This window comes from Dipodomys spectabilis, unplaced genomic scaffold (assembly GCF_019054845.1).
Source record: "Dipodomys spectabilis isolate Male_0828 unplaced genomic scaffold, ASM1905484v1 ptg000231l, whole genome shotgun sequence".
NCBI lineage: Eukaryota > Metazoa > Chordata > Mammalia > Rodentia > Heteromyidae > Dipodomys > Dipodomys spectabilis.
Genome location: NW_024870908.1, coordinates 6805255 through 6827283, shown reverse-complemented (window position 1 = coordinate 6827283; position 22029 = coordinate 6805255). Strand labels below are relative to the sequence as shown.

At 54.0% G+C, this 22029-nt stretch overlaps 1 protein-coding gene across 1 annotated transcript; it reads right to left on the bottom strand.

The window, feature by feature from the left end:
• Positions 1-774: 774 nt before the first annotated feature.
• Slx4 (SLX4 structure-specific endonuclease subunit) lies at positions 775-20140 on the bottom strand. Its single transcript, XM_042698135.1, has 15 exons — positions 20080-20140; positions 17765-18205; positions 15413-15637; positions 13670-13859; positions 12708-12920; positions 10640-10839; positions 10230-10546; positions 9014-9191; positions 8580-8668; positions 7717-7863; positions 6976-7142; positions 3830-6048; positions 2952-3051; positions 2193-2618; positions 775-1864 (listed from the first exon to the last, which is right to left on the bottom strand). The coding sequence occupies exons 1-15, from the start codon at positions 20138-20140 to the stop codon at positions 1525-1527; spliced, it is 5313 nt and encodes a 1770-aa protein (XP_042554069.1). The 3' UTR covers positions 775-1524.
• Positions 20141-22029: the final 1889 nt, after the last annotated feature.

Below are 22029 nucleotides of genomic sequence, written 5' to 3'. Positions count from 1 at the left end.
ATGCGCACATGCATGTGAAGAGTAGCTCTCACTCTCGGCTTTCTGTCCACCAGCGGTGCAGTCAGTGTGGCGTCAGATACAGACCCCAGGGTCCAGGCCTTTGCTCCCTTGGCTGGGCCGGTGGCTGCTTGCCCAAGCTAAGCTTGTGTTTCTCTTTTGGCTGTTTCCATGGGACAAGGCCAGGCCGTAGCCAGGGCTGGGCCACACACAGGAAGTAGACAGGCCAGAGGGCTGGTCAAGTCACAGTGAGGTATGGAGGATCAGGTTGTGTCCTACGAACACCAGTTCTGCTGCAGGGTGTGGTTCTTTCTTAGGCGAATTCCCCAGCTTCTGGAAGGGAGCTCCTCCTCCCGCCTCATCCACCGAGCAGCTGGGCCCACTTGGCTTCTCCAGCCTTGCTGCAGGTGCCCAGAGGCAGCTCTGCAGCCTGCTCTCTGGGCTGAGCAGCTTCTGTGGAAGGAGCTGGTGCTCTCCTGGACAAGCCGCACATGCCGCATGGCAGAGGGCTCAGGGTCTGGGGAAAGTTGGCACACACGTGCGCCTCCTGCAGGCCGCCTGGACCATCTGCCATATCCATAACTTTGTATGGTTGGGGAATGTTATAAATATCAGAAAAAAGGGATCCCACTGGATCTGGAGAGGCCCGCCTGTGCTGGTGACACTGTTGAGCAGTGGGGGTCGGGCTCAGTGCCTCTCGCGGGGTCACCTGGTGTGGGGACAGGGGACAGGGAATGCACATGAGAAATGAACAGAGAGAAATGGAGAATCAGCAGCCATCGAACTCGTGGCCTGCATCACTAGTGACTTTACTGGAACACGTATCTACATTTCTATAAAGCCTTCTTTGTTTTATTGCACATCATAAAAAACCAACTGCACTGTATTTAAGATGAGGTCATACGCAGGATGAGGAGGCCAACCTTCTCTGTGTGTTCCATACTGTTTCTGGGCCACAGCTTTAACACAGGTGGGTGGAACCCGCTGCCACTCACCATGTCTGTTGGGGAGGTTTCAGACTTGAGCCCTGGTCCCTGTCCCATCTGGAGACTGCTGGTGATGACAGGTGTCTGGGAGGGACACCAGGAGGAGCAGCACCTGGGTGTGGCTGTGAGAGGCGCGCCCACCTGGTCTGCTGGTGGTGGCTGAGATTAGCCTGAGTGCCGCCGAGCTGGGCAGACAGCTGGACCTGACGTCCACCTCGGTGCACTCTGGGACAGTTGTGCTTGGGCCTAGCGACCCTGACATTTGGGGAGCAGTCAGACCTCGTGAACACATGGGGGGAGACTCTGCTGGGCTAGGGGGAGACACGCTGTGCGACTGAGGGAGGGTCAGACCCTACAGGCAGTGGGAAGAATGGCCCCGCTGGTGGAGAGCAGAGGGAAGGGTGCAGGCACGTCTGTTGTACAGGCCCAGGCTGATGTTTGAGGGCGACATGCCTGTGGAGGCCTGACCCCCGCGGGCTCCAAGGCTCTCACACAGACGGCCGTGGACTGGAGCGGATCGGAGTGGGGGGGAGGGGGCCTGTTAGTTCCGCTCCTTTCTCTTCCTGCCCATGCGCTGCTGCCCTCTCTTCTTGAGCTTCTCCTTCCGGGCTGCAGCGGTGGTGAAGGTGATGCACTGGGTGTCCAGGATGTCCAGCAGCTTGGTTGTGGCTATGTGGATGCCATCCCGCTTCAGCTCCGCCTGCAGCTCCGCCAGCTCCAGGGGCTGGTACTTCAGCACCTTCTGGTACAGGTCCGGCCTAGAGCGGACGTAGCGGCGCAGTGCCGCCTCCATGTCTGCTGTCTGGATGGCTGCCTGCGACGCGCTCAGCTCCTCCCCTTCCCCTGCAGACTCAAGGGTTGCTCCGAATTCGCAGGAAGAACTGGAAAGAACAGATGACATTTTGCGATACCCCTTGGACAAAGGGCAGGTTTGACAGAGGGAGCTTTTATGGCCCGGTGGAACCTGGCACATGGCAGGGCCAACCCCCAGCTCTGCAGCTGGCTGGCTGGAGTTCCTCCTCAGCTGGAGAGCCAGGGTGGGACAGGGCCTGCTGCAGGGAGGGAAATGGCTTTCTAATCACCTGGGTTTCTAACAGCTCAAGCCTAGAAGTCACTGGGCTCCTGGACTTCGGCTGACACCCTCTCAGCCCCACTGCCGCTGCTCAGAGGATATCGAGTGGTGCTGACCTGTGGCCTCCGTCTGGTTACCTTTGTGAGCTAAAGGAGCTGTCACTGCTGTCCACGGAGGTGGCCACTGACTCCTGGGAGCCTAGGAACTGGGTGTCACCGGCAGGACCTGGAGAGGCTGGAGGTGGCCCACGGGCTGGTGACCTGCTCAGGAGTGGGATGCTTTCATCGGGCTGCAGCACACAAGGTTGGGGGCCCTTGGTCTTCGTAGGCCCCTTGGACCTTTGGGTCCCAGGACTCAGGGATGCCTTGAGCTGGGTGTGGCCTCTGGCGCTCAAAGGCTTGTCGGTGTCAGTGGTGAGGGTCTGGCTGGAAGGCACCTCAGGGGGCACCTGGGAGGGCTGGATCTCATCCTCAGATTCTGACTCCAGGGTCTGGTGTGTATATTGGAAAATCTCCTTTAGTTTTAGAACCATCTGGCGTTTGGGCAATGGGCGGACTCCAAATCTGCACAGAGAAACAGAGCAGTGTTCACTTAAACACTGTGTGGCTACAGTCCCACTTCCACCCAGGGGAGAGCATGGAGACCTGTTTCCCAGAGGAGACCTAAGTCTCATTTGTTGGCTTCATGGGGTCAAATAACCTGGAAACAGAATGCAGAAAGCCAGGCGGGTCCCTGCCCCAGCCACATGCTCCCTAGAGACAGACTGTAGGACTTCCCTCCCACGCACAGCCCACTGCAGGGCCATGCGCTGGACCTTCTGACTCCAGGCTTTCCAGGCCCAATTATGCACAGGATGGAAAAGACCCAAGTATTAGAAAGTGCTGAAAGACACCCACCTGTCCAGTTCCTTCTTCAGTACTGGGGTCTCCATGATGGAGTACTGTGGCATGGGAGTTATGGGCACTTTGGGGGGCAGGTTCTTCTGATCAGCACCTTTGGGGTAAGCACAAGAAGCACAGGTCTCAGTGTGAGGGAGACAGGCTTGTCACTACTTCCAGTCCTGGAAGTGTCACCAAGAGAAATACAGTATTGAAAGACTCCAGCCAGCAATGGGTAGATCAGGGCAGGCAACTTCTCCAAGTAAGATGGAGAATGACCAGTGAGCACAGGAAGAGGTGCCGTCATGGGTGTGTCAGTCAAAACCATACATTCGCATGGCGAGGCCAAAGGGCACAGGGGCCAGAGTGTGGGTGGGGACGGGAGGCACTGAGGCTGCTCGGGCTTGCCTAATCCCAGGGCTCAGGTGAGATGCTTCATCTCAGGGCTGTTGCTCCAGACATTTTTTTTTGGTCACTTGTGGGGCCTGAACTCTGGGCCTGGGCGCTGTCCCTGAGCTCTTCAGCTCAAGGCTAGCACTCTACCACTTGAGCCGCAGCTGTGTATGTGGTACTGAGGAATCGAACCCAGGGCTTCATGCATTCTAGGCAAGCATTCTACCACTAAGCTGCATTGCCAGCCAAGGCCCAGATTTTTTTTTTTAACAAGTGTCCAGGTGAACATTTGATGGAGACCAGGCAGGCTGAGGAAAAGCTGACTGACTGGCTATGAAATAGATGTTGGTAGCTATCTGCGTCTCCCGTGCTGTGGAGAAGGGTGTGGAAGGCAGTGGGAGAGTCTTGTTCAGGTGAGCAAGGCCTTTGGCATTGTTTTTACCCATCTCCAGACCCATTCGCGAAGTCAGTGTAAAACATAAGGCCCTTCCCAGGCCACTTACTTGGTGTCTCTGGCCTTGCTGGTTTCTGAGTTTGGGCATTTGGTGTCTGTGCTGCAGAAGGAGCCTCTGGAGAGTTCTCTTCCTCATCCCAGGTGTCCCACAGAGCTGGGTTCAGGAAGCTCAGCCTGCTGCTTCCTGGTGTGCTGGCCCGCGGGGGCCGCGCTGGCAGTGCTCCCTGGGCGGCCACGCTTCCCCAGTTCAGGCTGGTGTCTGGGAATCCTGGGGAGAGGCGGCCACCACTGTCCAGGGCCTCCTGGGCCCGACTTCGGGGACTGCTGGTACTCAGAGGGCCCGTCCGCTCCAGGTTCAAGTGGTCAATTGGAATTGGTGAAAGAGGCTCAGCGTGCCAAGAGTAGTTACCTGCCGGAACTGGGGGGTCACTGTCCTCAAGGGGGCTGCTGTCAGCCGGATGGGAGGCCACCACCACCTCTTCCTCATCTTCGCTGTCTCCAACTTCTACCACTTCACTCACGGCAATCTCATTTGGCAGGCCCAGCCCCGGTGGAGAGTGTTTCTGGTACTGCCGAGTGAAATCAGGGCAGCTTCTTGTGACAGGACTTGGTGCCAGCAAAGACAGCCTGTGGCGCCTAGGGTAGGGGCAGCTGACAGGTGACACGTGGGGCCTGGTGACCGAAAACTGTGCTGTTTCTGGCCCAGGCCTGTGTTTTGTGGAGGTCTTGGTCAGGCGCCGAGCCTTCTTGTCCGCTGAGGGCCTCATCCTGAGGCTTGTGATTTGGGTCTGTGATGAGCAGTCACGGCTTCTGCCGGCCAGGGGGGTGACAGGCACCAGCCACGAGGTGTCTGTGGTGGCGTCCTCCTCAGGGCTGCTGTCCTGGTCACAGAACAGCTCAGGTGAACCTCTGCCGCCCACCGTGACCTGCCGGTCTGGCTGGCTGTCCCCTTCCTCTGGCTGCAGCCCGACTCCTCTCCCCAGTGGGCTCGGAGAGTCTTCCTGATCTGCGTCCACATCAATGGCTGAAAACAGCTCAGAGGACTTGAGGCTGACTTCTAGGACATTCCCTCCTGGGGGATCGTTAGAAACTGACTTGGTTTTCGTGTGTTCGAGCTCCAGCTCTTCATCTGAATCCAGCAACAGGATGACTTCATCCTCTTTGTTCACGTGGGATGGGGGACTCTGGGGCCTGGAGCTCAAGTGGTCACACTTTGACTGGGTCAGGTCAATGGGCTGAGAATTTTCTGGGGAAATGTGAATGCTCTTGTTTTTGCCTTTCAGTGTGGAACTCGGTCTTTTGCCTCTCTGGTGGCCTGGCTCCTTAAGTACTGTAAGGTAGCTACTGTCCCTCTTGCGCTTTGATGGTTTAACTGGAGAGGGTGACCTTGGGGAAGCCATCTTGGAAACGCCACTGTGCGAGTGGGGCGCTGGCAGGGGCGCATTGCCGGTGTGGCGAAGGTGAGGCTGGGACTGGCTGGGACGTCCACTCCCAGGGGACTGTTTGAGGCTGCCGCACAGGGGTTGCTGAGGGGTCGGGGGACAGACACAGTCTGTCCCTGACTCCTCGACCGTGTCATTGTGCTCATTGTGACTGCTTGGTGTTGGGGACAGTTCAAAGAATTCATCTTGAGTTGACGCAAGGAGCTGCTCATAATCATGGACCGTGATTGGGTGCACGGGGGAGCCATCTTTACTCCCTGCGCGGCAGCCCGCTGAAGGGCTGCAGGAGCTGGTGCGTCCAGGCATCTCCATCGTTGCCTCCTGCTCCTGGGTCTCTGCCTTCTCTACTTGGTCTGAGCACTGGTCCTGGAGCAGAAGGGGGTGTTTTGAATTTTCCCAGCTGGCTGGAGTCTCAGCTTTTTCTGGCCAGACTGACTCCGCTTGTTCTGGCTTTTCCAGCTTTTCGTCCCCCTGGCCTCCTAGCTGGGCAGGCTTTGTGTCGTGACCGTCCTCCCCGAGCTGGCCCTCGTCCCTGTCTTTGTCTCTTGCTTTTTCCTCTTGGAGCAACTTCCGTTGAGTCGCTGCAAACTCATAAATTTCTTCCATGTCTGCTTCGTTCACTTTTTCTCTGTCTTCTTTGTGGCCCTCAAATTTCAACAAAGTCTCTGCTTCCTCCTCTTCATCCCCCCACACTGACCTCAAGAGTTCTTGGAAATTCTCCACTCTGCTTTCACAATTCTCATCTTCCTTCTCCTGTTGTTCACACTCCATGTCTGTCACAACTGGCACTTGTTCACACAGATAAGCAAGGTCACTCACACCAAACCTGCAACAGGAAAACTGGGTTACCAGTGCTCTGCACAGAGGCTTCTCTGGGCACTGGGGCCAGTGGCCAGAGCAGCCTGCACAAGGAGGAACAGGTGCACCTCACTGTGGCCTTCCTCCACTCTCCTACACCCAGGCTTTCTGAATGCGAGGCCTCCACAGCTGCAAACATAAAAGGGGGTCGGACTTTCTGTACATCCCAGGAGTTGGCAGAGCAGTGATAGCAAGTACAGGTGCTGACTTCCCCTGGCAGGCCCTCCAGACAGGCAGGGCCGCCAGCTAGTCAGTCAGCCGCTCTACAAGCTAATCAGTGCATTTTAGACCCCCAGAAAAGCACCTGAGGGCAGTGCTGCCTGGGATGAATGGGCCTTGGCCCCAGAGACCCTCCCCCTCCCCTTGAGCCCTGCTGCTACTATCCTGCCCTCGTGAGGACCATCGAGGAGGTGTGCTATGTGGGGTACTGAGGCCACGCGCCAGTCATCGCATGCCAGAGAGGCCTTTCAGCCAGTGCTCCACTGACTTCAACTGCAACGCTCGATGCGGGGGGGCTGCTGGCCATAAACGTGGGGTTAAAAGATATTAACAAGACTGGAGGGCTCTGTTTTTTCTTCTTCTAGTGTGTTTGCACTGGAGCTTGCCAGGCTGGGAGCTCTCCCTTAGCTTCTTTGTTCAAGTTAGCACTCTACCCACTTGAACTAAACCTTCATTTCCAGCTTTTTGTTGGATCACTGAAGAGTCTCATGGATTTGTCTGTCAAGGCTGGCTTTAAACTATGACCCTCAGATCTCAACCTCCCGAGTAGCTGGTTTATAGGTGTGAGCTGCCAGAGCCCTGCTGGGAAGTCTTTTTGATGGCCTGCACTGTTGCCTGCCAGCCCCTGTCCCTGACACTCAAACACTGTGGAGCACACGGAGTTAATCATCTCAACCTGAGGGCCAGAGTGTGCAGGTCGGGAGCCAGGTGGGAAGGCAGGTCCAGGTCTGCGGCATAGAGATACTGCAGGAATGCGCAGACTGCTTCGGCCCTCACGCTGCTCAGCAGGACACGCTGGGTTTGATCCCCGTCCTCCACAGCAGAGAAGCCTTCACGGTTTACCTAAGGACAAAACAAAATGCAGAGGCGTACTGATGGACAGCTGTTGCTGGTGTGGACAGCGACTGAGGGGTGCCCGTGAAGTTTCTGGCCTCAGAGAGCACCGGACCCCAGGAGAGTGGGTGACACGTGTGACTTTTCTTGCCCAGAATTCCGCAGGCTGGACCTTCATTTTCAAAGTCAATAGTGAAGTGGATGTTCAAGGAACTGCTTGGTTTTCACCTGATAGATGTATCCTGGGCTCTAGAACCTTCTGACAAAAACATAACTGTTTACTGAATTCTTGTAAGTCAACACATTGGAGGAGACACTAAACCTTAGAGATCAATAGTGAAAATTCATAATGATGCAAATGGGGGAGAAAAGAAATAATTCTGGGGGAAAGAAAGCGTTTTTACTTAAAGGAACTGAAAATAGGACATTTCCCAACCTTGAGGCCATTTCTTACCTCCCACTTCTCACTGAAGCAGAACACAGGAATCAAGCTGTGGAGTGGAGTGAGATGGAGGAGGGTGGGAAGGCCAGGCAGGTGTGCGACGGAGGGAGGCGCTAGGTTGCTGCTAACCTACATACTTACATACTGAATGAGCAGCGGACATCGGGCATAAAGAACAAACTTGTGGGCATAAAGCGTGTCCCCGCTGTCTGTCTGGAACTGGACATCGCTCAGGTGTGGGTTATTGACCATGGTGCCAAAGTCAGAGACCAGCAAGCCGAGGGAGTGCTGCAGTGGGGCAGAGGACAGCGCAGTGAGCTTCCTCCATCACTGCCTCTACCTGGCTGTGAGGGGCGCTGGGGAGGGCTTCCTCCATCACTGCCTCTACCTGGCTGTGAGGGGCGCTGGGGAGGGCCAAGAGCCTCGGTGCTCGTTTGCACTCTACAAAGTGTCCACGAGGTGGCGGGGGGGGGGCCCACCCCTGGGTTATGTTAAGGCCCTTGGCCATCCAGAATAAACCCACACCCTGAGCTGGAGCTGCTCAGGGACCTGCCACTCTGAGGCCACGGGAGGGACATCACCAGGTTGGCCCTCAGAGTGAGGTGCTGGGCTGATACTGGTCCTCATGGATGACACCCAGAACTCTAAAGTTTCCATCTCCAACACAGGATACTGAACTGCTGGTTGAGACCAGTTCAAGACACATGCGCACAAGGGCCCAGTAAGTCCCAAGCGAGTGCCTCAGTGAAACAGGCAATCTAAGATCCCTCTGGACCCCCAGGACGAAGCTGGCGATGGGGCTCAGCTGTTGAGGTATCCACAGTGTCCAAAGGCAGGAGGACAGCAGTCTTTTCTAGCCTGACAAGGGAGAGGGCTCTCAGCTGCTCCATTCTGGGGTTATCAGGGTATGTCCACCCTATGGAAAGCAGAGATCGTGGGGCACGAGCACCAGTAGTCAGACCACACAGCCAGGGCAGAGCTGACAGGCTGGCTTGCGTCCTTACCGACGCGAGGCTGCTCCTCTCCAGGGGCTTCTCCTTGGGAGACAGGACAAACCCAGTCAGTGGAAGTTGGCTGGGCATCACATCCAAACCTGAGAGAAGGATTTCCACATTAAAACGATGTCAGGCCTGGCAGCCGTCGTTTGCCAAGCAGACCACATGGAAGGCAGGCCTCGCTGGACCCAAGGGCATCTTCATTTCATGCAGGCTCCTCTGACCACTTACGCTCCCCCAGGAAGACAGACAAAACTAGGCTGTCTTTGGTTAAAGTTTAAGGAAATTGTGACAGACCTGAGTGTCTACATCATATTCCCTTCGAGGAAACAAAAGAACCCGAGCCTGTATTCTCCGTGTGCTGCCTTCACCCTGGCACACGGCGGGGGTCCGGCCTGCCTGGGAACTGGTGGGTGAGCCTCTACGTCCCCCCAGAGTCTCACCTTCTGAGCTGATGGGTAATGGGCTGGCGCTCAGCCCCTCCTTGGCCAAGTCCACGAGGTCCTGGAGCGCCTGGTGCTCCCTCTGACTGGCCGACGGTGGTTGACAGCCAGGGCTGACAGCAGGACTGCTTTGGAGGGCAGGTGGCTGTTCAGATAGCACCAGCTCAAGTTCAGGCTCCTGAAGGCGGTGGGAAACCAAGATGAACGGTCATTGTGGTGAACAAACACGCAGCGGCAGCTGCTCACACACAGGGGCAGGGCTGTGCCGTGCTGAGATGGCCAGTCGCAGCCAGAAGCAGCACCAGGAAGCTTCCCCTCCACTGAGTCAGCAGGCTTCCATCACGGCCCAAGCCTGCCCGTGCCTCCAGGTCTGTGCAAGCTTACCTGAAAGTTGGAAGAGCCCCAGAGAGCCCACTGCCCCTGGTGTCATCCGTATGGCTGCAGGAGCTGAGCACTGGCTCAGTGCTGGAGCAGGGATGTCTGGTGCATGCATTTAGAATGCAGGTCCAGGCCCCAGCTCAGATTTTACTACATCCAGGGGATAGGGCCTGGACTCTATATTTAATTAATTTCAATGTAATTTATTTATTTTTTGCCAGTTCTGGGCTTGAACTCAGAGGTTGAGCACTCTCCCTGAGCTTCTTTTGCTCAAGGCTAGCACTCTACCACTTGAGCCACAGCACCACTTCTGGCTTTTTCTGTTTCTTTTTCTGTGGTACTGAGGAATTGAACCCAGGGCTTCATCCATGCTAGAGAAGCACTCTACCACTAAGCCACATTCCCAACCCCTGGACTCTGTATTTTAAACAAACTCTCCAAACGCTAAATTTCAGGAGCCCAAATCCTCCCTTTTCTTTTTTTCTTTTTTTTTTGCCAGTTATGGGTCCTGAACTCTAGGCCTGGGTGCTGTCCCTCGGCTCTTCAGCTCAAGGCTAGCGCTCTACCATTTGAGCCACAGTGCCACTTCTGACTTTTTCTGCTTATGAGGTGCTAAGGAATCAAACCTAGGGCTTCATGCATTCAAAGCAAACACTCTACCACAGAGACACCTTCCCAGCCCCAAATCCTCCCTTTTCTTAACCAGGAGAGCCATTTGGTTCCTCCAAAAAGAAATGATCTACAGCCAGTGTCCCTCTGACTTCCTCCTCTACTTTTGGACTCTCTGCCCCCCAACTGTGGGCTTTCCACGTGTGTACTGGGGCAGGGGCAGACTCACCCCGGCAGGCTGCTGAGGCACAATGAGAGGCATCAGGTCGTCCGTGTAGAAGGACTCTGCAGCCCAGCCTCGGGTCAGGGCGCTGCCCTCCCACAGAAAGTTCTGCTTTCCTTCTGGGAGCTGCAGGCACCAGCCTGCCTTTTCCAACTCTTCCTTGAGGATCCTGCTGGCAGGAAGCGGTGGTGTGCTGGTCAGTTCCAACTCTTCTGCCAGGAGCTGGGCCACGCGATCCTCGATCTGTCTCCCTGTGGTCTCAGAGTCCTGGACTAACAACTGTGGTGGGGACAGCAGGACTCTCTTTTTACGACTCTTCTTCTCTAAAGATAACAGAAGGGACTCAGTCAGCAGTGGATCTGTTTACCAACCTGGTAGCCGCCAGCATTAGCTCTCAGCCAGGCAGTCACACATACCTGCTCCTAGTCTTATCTGCTCTGAAAAAGCACTTTCCAGGGTGAGTGCAGGCACGGCAGGACTCTGCTCCATCTCAGACCGGGATAGAGCCATGGCCATCAGCATGTCTTCAGATAGAGGCTCTGGCTTCACCTTCTGCCTCTTCTGTGGCTCCTTGTTTGTGGCTCTTTTCCGTTTCAGACCTCCGGTGTAGTCGAAGCTAAAAGGCAGAGAAAGTGAGGGCTTGTGCCGAGTCCTGCCTGTTTTCCTTGGAGCGGAGAGGGAAGGGATCAAGGTGTCCCATCACACACTGCCATCATCTTTCTGGTATTGGTACCAGGCTGAACTCCGGGCCTTGGGCTTGCTTAGATTGCTACCACATCTCTAGCCCAGAAGCCATCAACAGCTTAGACTTTCACTGTGCTGATTCTATTCCACATGAGCCCATTCAGTCCTGGGCCAGAGGTTCTCAGCACGGTCCTGACACGGGAGGGTCTGGGCTGTTTTTTGGCAGAGGGACAAAGCTGTCATTGGTATCTACACAGCCAAAGATTGTGGTGAAGCCACTGCTCTATAACTCTTAAGTTGGCTCCCTGGATATCCAGCAGATTCTGTTACTGAAATCAGATGCACTCAGAGGCAGCCGTGGCCACACTGGCCACGCGGGGGCCCTTGCCTCCTGCAGACCCCATGGAGGTGCCTCTGTCCAGCTGCTCTGGGAGCTGAGGTACAGCACCCCTGACTCCAGGGAGGTTGGCAGGAAGGAATCTCTCTCTGGCTGGAGAGGACCCCTGCTACCTGCATGAGCCCCAGTGAAACAGGAGGGTGCGGTGGGAAGTAGCTGTGAGCACAGACTCAGATTTCCTGTACCGCAGGTGTTTCCACCCTGTTTTGCAAAATCTCATGCTCTTCCCTGGAATGGGAAGTCCAGACTTTCTCAGGTGAGGCCTCAGACCTAAGCAAGCCGTAACTCAAACCCAGGTTTCTGAGAACCTGCATACTAACCACAGCCAGCAAGCAGGAAAGAAGCTGCCCAGGGACCGGCACCCTGCCTTCGTGAGGGCAGAGCCTGGGCTCAGGGAGCTATGTGAGGGACTCGGTGGAAGAGGCCTTTAGGCCTGCCCATACCAGGGAATTCTGGCCACTGGAAGCTGAAATACCTGGGCGTGGCTTAGCAGAGGGAGGTACAAGGTCCTCTTGGGGGTGCTCAGTTTCTGTAGCTTTCTACTAACCAGCCTTCTAGAAGGATCCACATACATCTAGTTTCATTACTTAGAGGCACTTTTAAGGTAGACATATTTAATCTGAGAGGCAAGCAACTGGCTTGGATAGTCTGTTGTAAGGCTTCAAGGCTTCCAGTCCCAGGACACTCATGTGGACATGCTAAATATAGAAGGTTCCAGGGCTAGGAGAAACCTGTGTCCTCTGTGATCTCGGCTGTGGCCCAGCCCAGAGACCCTGAGCCATGTGCAAGGCAGTTGCCAGGAAAAGCAGCCACCACTTTTAACTTTCCCTTCACTCTTGCTAACTGCAAAGAATTCCCAAACATAGAAAGGCCTGGGGCCTTGTTCCCTGTAAAGCTCTGCTCACTCAGTGTCCTCGGCAGGAGGGAGCCAGTGGGCAAGGCTGACTCTTGTGCCTGGGGTATGCATGCCAGGCACCTGTCTCCCAGCTGTTGGAGAAGATTATTTTAATATGCATGCATTCATTCATGTAAATTACAACATAAGTAAGCTCAACTCTGGTTCTGTTTACTCAACTCTTTGACCTCCGCAGAATAATCTGACACTAACAATATGAAAATCAAACTAAGTTGGAAATGGAGGTTAAAGCAAATGCCAGATCCAGCCAGGAAAATTGTCAGATTGTGGGACCAGCAACGTCTTTAGGAACTCAGAAACACCAAAGGGTCCTTTAGCAACCATCCTCATGCACAGGCAGACTCCTCTCCCTCAACCCCTTCAAGACTGGACTTGATTTCCTCCCCAAATGTGTAATTTCCAGGACCCATGAGGACCCTCCAACATGACAGTAAGCTTTTCCAAAAAGTATAATTTGAGCGCAAGCGCTGCATTTGCCTTGTCTTACCTGGGAGCAGGAGGGTTGCTGCCCGCCCTGGGCTCAGCTGCCTGCAGCCGCACAGCCTGCAGCAGGAGCTGCGGCCCCACCTCCATCCTCACCGCGCACTGCTTCAGGTGACTGGCTCGGCTCTTGGGGCTGAGGAATGGTTTGCCACAAATGGGGCATTCTGGGATCTGGGGTGCAGAAGACTTCTGTATCCCTTCAGCCTCATCCAAGCACCTGGAGGAAGTCAGCACATACAGGAGCCGCTCCCCAGCAGTGTGGACCGCAGTGCATGCCGGTCCCACACCAACAAGGGCTTAGCGCGGCCCAAAATCAATCTCCTCACAGTCTGCATGTCTCCTACGGGCGGCTCTGGATGCCAAACTAGGTGTGTGTTAGCAGCGGTAGCCAGAAAGAACAAGGGCAGATACTCCTAAGTATGGCCCCAAAGAACTAAAAACACTTGTTCAAGTATATAAAACTTATGTCCACAGCAGCTGTAATCAACGAAACACAAAAGATAGAACTAAATGCCCACCAAAGAGGATAAACATATGTTCTAGCCATACAATGGGCTGTTACTCAGCTGCAAAAAATGAATGATACCCATATATGCCACATGAATGAACCGTGAAGACTCTAAGTGGAAGACACTACTATGATTCCACTGAAACGATGCATCCAGAACTGGCAAATCCAGAGTGACAGACTTCTGTCAGGAGTGAGGAGCAACAGTGTGAAAGACTGCCAAGAGTGGGGAGGTTTCTTTTTGGGGAGATGACAAAAAAATCCAGAACTGGTAGTGGCAATGGTCGCACAACTTTGTCAGTGTCAAAACAGCCACCGATGAATTGTGCACGTGAAGTGGGTGACATACATGTGTCAGTTTTACAGTGGCATCTCAGCAGAGCTGTGTGTGATGACAGCAAGGGCATCCTCACCTGTGTGGTACTGTCCGGCGGGGGTGCCCTCGGCCGTGCCCCTACCTGTTCACATGCTGCTCCCTGCGGGTCACGGTCATGGTCGAGAGGTTCTTGTGGCACATTTGGCAGAAGAACAACCCCTTCTCCTCCAGGCCGTCGTCAATCACGGAGGTGCCTTCCCTTCCAAGCTCCTGCTGCAGGGCCAAGGCCACCGCAGCGTCGCTGTCTGTGGCAGGGAGTCTGGGCTCAAACCCTGCAGAGAAGCAGTCAAGATCCATGAGTACGGCCTGGAGGCACCCCTGCGGCGTGGACACAGCTTGGCAGCACTGGTGTCGGAGGTGTTGCCAAGTGAGGAGTGGGCACTGTGAGCTCTGAGAATACCTCTTCCCAAGTTGCAGTACACATGGATTGCCTAGGAAGCTTGTTAAAGGGTAATTTCAGAACTGGTTGCAGTGGCGCAAGCCTGGAATGTTAACTTGGGAGGCGGAGACGGAGTTGCAGTTCAAGGCTGGCCCATGGAATTAAGTCCGTGAGACTTGAGCTGGGAAGGTGGCTCAGTGGTAGAGTGCTCACCTCCCATGCATGAGGCCCTGGGTTCGATTCCTTAGCACCACATAAGCAGGAAAAGCTGAAAGTGGTGCTGTGGCTCAAGTGGTAGAGCACTAGCCTTGAGCTGAAGAGCTGAGGGACAGCACCCAGGCCCAGAGTTCAAGCCCCATGACCAGGAAAAAAAAAAAAAAAAGTCTGTGAGACTCCATGTGAGCCAGTGTCTGGGAACAGTGGTATGTGTTTGTCACTCCAGTTACGGGGGAAGCACAATGGCAGGGTACAGTGGCCAGCTTGAGTGTAAAGAAGGAAAAAGAAAAAAAAAAAGCAAGGGACTGTTCTACAAGTCTAACCTTAAGAAATGACTTGAAGTTGTGGGCTAAAAAATACAAAAACTAAAAAGGAGACTGTATGAGCTGCAGCAAAGTGCAGCATGTGAGCTTATCCTGAAGACTTGTTCAGATAAAGCCCACAAAAGATATCCTTGAATTCCTGGACAACTGGGGAAGGGGGAATATAAAGTAGACATCAGGCAATGTTATGAATTAGGCGTAATGATAGAATTGTGGCGATGTAGGAGCGTCTGAGGGTGAAATCTCATGATGTCCAGCCTTTTCAGTTGATGCAGAAAAAAAAAAAGGCATGTTTGTAGAAACACAAAAAAATACGTGGAGCATTCTAACCATTTTGGCCCAGATTGCTGCCCAATTCATAATCACAGGGCAAGATCTGAGAAAGTAAAAAGATTTGTGTGTGTGTGTAGGTATGTTACATCTGAAAGAAAGCTACAGGTGACTCAATTTGTTTGTTTTGGGTCCGGTCATGGGGCCTGAACTCTGGGCCTGGGCGCTGTCCCTCAGCTCTTCAGCTCAAGGCTGGCGTTCTACCACTTGAGCTACAGCGCCACTTCCGGCTTTTTTCTTTTTGCTTACGTGGTGCTAAGGAATCGAGCCCAGGGCCTCATGCATGCAAGGCAAGCGCTCTACCACTGAGCCACCTTCCCAGCCCCGACTCATTAGTCTTTAAAAACTTTTCCTTTAAGGCAAATTTTTCTAACAAAAGGGAAAAAAAAAAAGGAGGAAAGGGCATCCTATCAAGAAAGCTGAGGGGTAGCTCACGCGGCGCCTTTATTATGGGGCCACATCTGGTGCAGCAGGGAAGGGAGATGCCGCACAGCAGCCCTGTCCACAGCAGGAATGAACTCTGGCTCCTTCTGCCTCACCTCCTCCAGAACTAGAAGACAGAACATGCTTGCCATACCGTTTCCTGCCACCACCTCCTCGTAAGGGCTTTCTGGGCCTTCTTCTTCTAGGGCAGCCCCAAGGATGTTCTCTTCGGAAGCATGACTCAAACGCTCAGGGTCTACTCTCTTAAACTGTTGCATCCGCTGGACAGCCAGCTCCGCGGCACGGCATTTGGATGGACCTGGCCTGGCTGCTGTCAAACAGGATGCGGCAGGCTGCGAGTCACCATCAGGAGCACTCTCTGGCAAGGAGGAAAGTATTTGCAGCAGCTGTTCTCTCTGGACAAAGAAAAGACTTGCCCCCAGACGTAAGTGAGCCTCAAGCCTCCAAGGGGTTCTTTGCCAATGCATTTAGGCTTGGCTTGACTTGCAGGCGGGAGCAGGACCCATGGCTTGTTGGAAATCAATGACTGGGGTCTGGGGAGTGAGTGCTGAGCAGCTTGGGGGCTCTTTTTTTTTTTTTTTGGTCCGGTCGTGGGGCCTGAACTCTGGGCCTGGGTGCTGTCCCTCAGCTCTTCAGCTCAAGGCCAGCGCTCTACCACTTGAGCCACAGCACCACTTCTGGCTTTTTTCTTTTTGCTTATGTGTTGCTGAGGAATCGAACCCAGGGCCTCAGGCATGCAAGGCAAGCGCTCTACCACTGAGCCACCTTCCCAGCCCTTGGAGGTTCTTTCGGGGTGATAAAAAATGTTCTAAAGTGAGGCTGCGGTTGCACAACTCTGAATGTACTAAAAAGTATACTTTCAGAGTATAGTATGGCAGAAATATTCATGACAAACGTTTATCTCGTTCTAGCTCAGTTCTATCACCTGGGATCCACAGATGGCCTTCAGTGGAGGTCCTGAGGTCTCTGAAGCTGGGTGTCCACCCCACAGTACATACGGGCGGATCAAGGGCAGCGTGAGGGCCAGCAGTGGAGGAGCTACAGCCCTGACCAGGAAAAAGTGTTCCCTCGGAGCAGGAAGTGAAGAGGAGGAAGATCTAAACCAGACTCAGGAGCCCAAACTCTTGTGGTATGTTTGACATGCAAGGATGGTGCTCAGTTGTGTGTGACAGATGTATGGCGTGATATGCCAAGAGTAGCTGGGCAGGAAAGCTAAGCTTTACACACACACACACACACACACACACACACACACACACACACACACACGGAAAAAAAGAATAAAAGATCTCTGCACACCCTTCAACAGCCTTCTTAGCAGCCTAATCAAATTGGCTACTTTGGAAGGATTTCAAGAAAATATGAAAAGTGGCATGTAATCCTGTCAAGTACATCATGCAAATATTCTTAGGAAATTCTCAAACAACTAAGGGCTCTATAATCATAAAGAAAATTCATAAAGGGGTTATGGTTTCCATGACTGATATTTGCAACAGGAGTGGGCAAGCTAGTTCCAGTTCTGCTGCTGGTTTTTTGTCAATAGTTATCTTGGCACAAGGCCTCGTCCGCCCTTCTGTCAGGTCTACAGCTGCGGTCAAGCCCGCCCCACCCTCTTCTCCACCCTCCTCTGCATCCATGAGACCCTGGACACTTGCAGAAGCCCCTGCCAGTGTCAAGGTCTGCACAAGCCTCTCTGATAATATACAGTGTACTACCTGCATATAACCTGTGCGTATCCTTCCATGTTCTTTACATCACCTCTCCTTTCACAGAATAGCTACAACACTATGTAACTAGCAGTTATCCTGTATTGCTTAGGGAATAAAGGGAGCACTTGTTACATACACAGGTAAGTTTTTCTCAAGTGTTTTCCACCTGAGGTTGGTTGAATCCTCAGATCTAGGACTCACAGCTAAGGAGTACTAGCTACAGTTGCAACACAGTTTTTTTTGTGTGTGGGTGTGCTGGTCCTGGAGCTTGTTCTCAGGGACTGGGCAATGTCCTGAGCTGCTTTTGCTCAAGACTAGGGTTCTACCAGTTGAACTACAGCACTGCTTCTGGCTTTTTCTGAGTATTTTATTGGGAGACAAGAGTCTCACTTTCCTGTCCAGGCTTCAAACCGTGAGCCTCACATCTCAGCCTCCTGAGTAGCTAGGATGACAGGCCTGAGCTACTAGTGCCTGGCTTTTCAAGGTTTTCTGATCCTGTTTTAAAACATTACAGATCACTTCTCATAGGGCTGGGAAGGTGGCTCAGTGGTAGAGCGCTTGCCTTGCATGCATGAGGCCCTGGGTTCGGTTCCTCAGCACCACATAAGCAAAAAGCTGGAAGTCGCTGTGGTTCAAGTGGTAGAACGCTAGCCCTGAGCTGAAGAGCTGAAGGACAGCGCCCAGGCCCAGAGGTCAGGCTCCACGACCAGACCCCCCCCAAAAAAATCACTTCTCATGTCCTCTGGAAAGGTCTGGAATAACTCTAGCTTGGTTACCTGTCCAGATGTTCTGTGCCTTTTCCGAGAGCACAGGAATGTCTGGAGCAGGAGCAAGCACATCATCTTCTCCATTCACGGCGGGAGTGGGTTCGCTTTCTTGTGACTTGATTGCTCCTTGCTGTTCAGTCCTAGTGGCCTGGCTGTGTAGAGGAGGTTTCTTCTTCTCCACAATGCCTTGAAAGGTCTTCTTGGTAGCAGGTTGTTTGGTCTTTTTCAATTTGTTTCTTATCTGAGTGCTGTTTGAGGTCTTTTGTGGTTTCTTTTCTGCAAATACTTCTTTAGTTCCATTTTTTTTTACCCTTTGGAAAAAGCTGGCACAGAGTTCTTTAAAATCATCATCAGACTCATCCATCATCTGACCAGTTTTAAGGCCCTCAGACTGATCTTTAGGAGAGCGAGGGCCAATCTTGGAGCATATCCACAGCCGAGAAACCAAACCTGTGCTTCACCGAGCTGAGCTTCCCCCTCCGGCCTCCCCCTGCTTCTCACCCAGCCACTGAAGTGCGCACAGCTGAGCTAAAAGTATTGTGTTCCTCTCTGTAATTATTTAAATATCTTTCTGCAAATTGGACCCACAGTTAAATAATAGGTTTAAAGCCTCCCTCTGTTACAGGTTCATAGCTGAAGAGTATCTTGTTGTCCAACAGCTGCCTCTGAGCTAGAATGTGTATGAACGTGGCAATCAGATGATTCTCCCAAATCTCCATTTCTCATAAAGGACGTGGGTTCGTTCAACTTCACATCTGTAGAAAATTAAAAGCATCAAAGTGTAACTAGACAATTGCTAATTTATGCTATTTTTCCCCCCCAGGAAGGTAAAAGAGCATGTGAGATAGAGCAAGTCTCCAGAGTAACAATTCTGTCAAGTGTGTGGCACCACTTGGTTAACACGGACCTACCAGACAACAGACACCTGCCAACAGGCAGAAAAATAACCTACCTCACGGGAGAGTGGTTTTTACTGAAAGCTGGAAAACAAACTCCATGAAGGCAAGCTGTCACAGAAGGGGGATGACCACCAAGTTTAGGGGCCCTATCTCCTTACTCTGGCCTAACACCACCCCCAGCTAAAAGATTTATCAGCAGAAAAGGGCTACAATGATTGATATGCCCCTGAACATTCAGGGGAAAGGAAAGGCCACTTTTCTCCGTCTTCTCAGGTACTGATGACTACAGTGAAGTCTATATGCAATGTTTGGGTTTGGAGGAAAAAAAAAACAACACAATGATCCAATGGCAAAAAGTTCCTCATATCAAATATAGTAATGCAGTCCCCAGTGCCCAGGAAATATGGTTACTTTTATTTAGTTTTTCAAAACTGGACAGATATACTAACCTAGATTCTGCTTTGTATTGGCTGGCCCTTCTTTCAGAAGCTTCCTCTAATCTTTTTTTTCCTTTTACTTGGCTTTTTCTTTTTTTGCTTGTCGTGGGGCCTGAACTCTGGGTCTGGGCGCTGTCCCCTGTGCCACAGCGCCACTTTCAGCTTCTTCTGCTTATGTGGTGCTGAGGAATCGAATCCAGGACCTCATGCATGCAAGGCAAGCACTCTACCACTGAGCCACCTTCCCAGCCACTTCTGGCTTTTTTGGAGTAGTTTATTTGAAGATAAAGAGTTTTATGGACTTTCTTGCCCAGGCTGGCTTTGAACTACAGTCCTCAGATCTCAGCCTCCTGAGTAGCTAGTTTTGCAGGAGTGGTGGCCTCACGAATCTTTTAAGTGGGTCCTCTCCACTCCCCTTTGTTCTCTCTCATCACGTGTGGTTTTCACGGGTTATAATCATACTAACACATAACATTTATTGTATGCTGTGTGTGCCAGACATGATTCCCATTACTGTTAGTTCATTTCATCCTTAAAACAATGCTATACAATACAATCTACTCATCATCCTTTCTTTACAGGACCAGAAACAAGCAGGATGAAGAACTGGCTCAATTCACACAGTTTTTGAAGTGGCAGGGCAGAGAATAAAAAACTGAGGCAGTGTGGTTCTAGCCTACCAGCGAACGTGTGTGTGTGTGTGTGTGTGTGTGTGTGTGTGTATTTGCCAGTCCTGGGGCTTGAATTCAGGGCCTGAGCACTGGTTTGCTCAAGGCAGGCACCCTACCACTTGAGCCACAGCGCCACTTCCAGCTTTTTCTGAGTATGTGGTGCTGAGGAATGGAACCCAGGGCTTCACGCATGCCAGGCCAGCGCTCTACCACTGAGCCACCTTCCCAGCCCCCCAGCGCTTATATTTTTATTCATCAACTTCTCTGTCTCCAGCTAAGCCAACATTTTAGGAGGGCACAACGTCCGGATCTATTACATTTTACTTGGTGTTCTCCTTGGATCATGGAGAGCTGGACGAGTAAGTGCTCAACAACCATCTGTTGAATTCATGAACTGCGAAGAGCGTGACATGGGAGGGGGGCTGCGGGGCCGGCACGGCAGGCCCGTTCGGCACGCAGGTTCCACGGGCCACTAGAGAGCTCGCGTCTCCGCTGCGGACCACGATAACGGATGCCTCCAGGCTGCCAGGCACCGGGCGGCGCGGGGACCGGGACCCCGGCCGCCTCCGCCTCGGCCCGCGGGCGCCCCGAGAATGAATGGAGGGGCGGGGCGGCCGCTCCCGCCTCCCCAACCCCACCACCCGCCGAGGGGAACGGCCCCGACGGCCCGGAGATCCCGATCGCGGGGCGGGCCCCACCGGTCGCGGGGCGGGCCGTGACCAGGGCCCCCCGCCCCCCCGACGGGCCCGGGCCCCGGGCCGCCCAGCGCGGCGCCGCCCCACTGCGGGGGGCCCAGGCCAGGGGGTCGAGACCGGAGGCGGGGGAGCAAGGCTCCGCCGCCCCGGGAGAACGAGGCCGACCCGGGGTGACAGCCCTCGCCTCCAGGGCGCGGATCGCAGCCCGAAGTCCGACTCCTCCTACCTCCGGCGCCGCGGTTTCGTCTCAACGGAGAGCCTCGCGCCTGCGCCTGCGCCGTCCGTCCGCCGCCTGAGCGAGGGAAATGGCAGGTGCGCAGGCGCAGAGCGCTCGCGCCCGCGGCTGTCGGGGACTAGGCGCAAGGGGGAGGGGGGAGAGGGGAAAGCAGAGGCTTAACCGCTTTCCCGCGGTGCTTTGCGGGCGCGCAGCGGCGAGCGTTTCCGGACAGCGCGGGGCGGGGCCGGGCGGAAGCGGCGTCTGGCTGGCTGTGTGTCCGGACGCGCGCGGTTCGAAGACTGGTCAGTGTGGCGGGACTCGGGGCGGGGGTGCGGGAGGGGGGAGCCGGCCGTCCTCGCGGGGCCCCCCGAGCCTGTGGGGAGCAGGGCCGGGCCGGCGCGGCGTCCGCGGGGCGTGAGGGGCCGGGGAGGGGGGAGGGCCCGGGGTCGCGACCCCGGGGTCCGTGAAGCGGCCTGTGGAGTGCGCGTGCGCGGGCGCGTGCATACGCGCGCCCGGCGGCCCCGGGCCCGTGCGGGCCCGCCGAGGCCCCGCCGCGGCCCCGCGTCTGCCCGGCCCGAGCGCCAGGCCCCGGCCCTTCCCGCGCGCTGCGCCCGCCGGCCTCGGGCCCGCCGTCAGGCCGCGTCTGCCTCCCGCCGGCCAGCTCGGGCCGCTCCTCAGCCGCTCCCCGGCCGCGGCGCGCGAGCGCGCTCTGAGGGAATCCCTGCGTAGCGCTGCATCTGGCCGCTTGTGCGGAGATGGCAGCCCCTCTGTATCCCCTCACCAAAGCCAGTGCCCATGTCGATGGGAAAAGAACAACAACAGGCTTTTTTTTTATTTTTAATTGTCAAGATACTATACAGAGCGTGAGTGAGGTAATGAGTACACTTCCTCTTGAGCCTTGTTACCCCCTCCATTGTTTTCCCCTACCATCCCCTCCCTCCCTCCCTTCCCCGAGGTTCTTTTTTTTTTTTTTTTTTTTGATTGTGATTAAGTGATTACATAATTTCCGGAATTTCACAGTATTGTGGAATAATGATGCTCATTTTAAAGTCACAAGTTCATTCTAACTTTCCTGGAGCAAATTGTCTATCAAAGTCTATAACATGTAACGGTGCTCACATGTTATACACCGTACATGTGATCAGCAGCATGGGGATATTTAGTAGTGGTTCAACCAGATGAGTGGGAGTTCTTTGTTTCTTAAGTCCTGTTAGTTTTGTCGTATCACCTAACATTTTGGATTTAGCATCCACTTATCAGGGAGACCATGTACCGTTTGTCTCTTTGCTCTTGGCTTACCTTGCTCAACATGATTCCTTCTAGCTCCATCCATTTCCCTGCAAATGCCATTATTT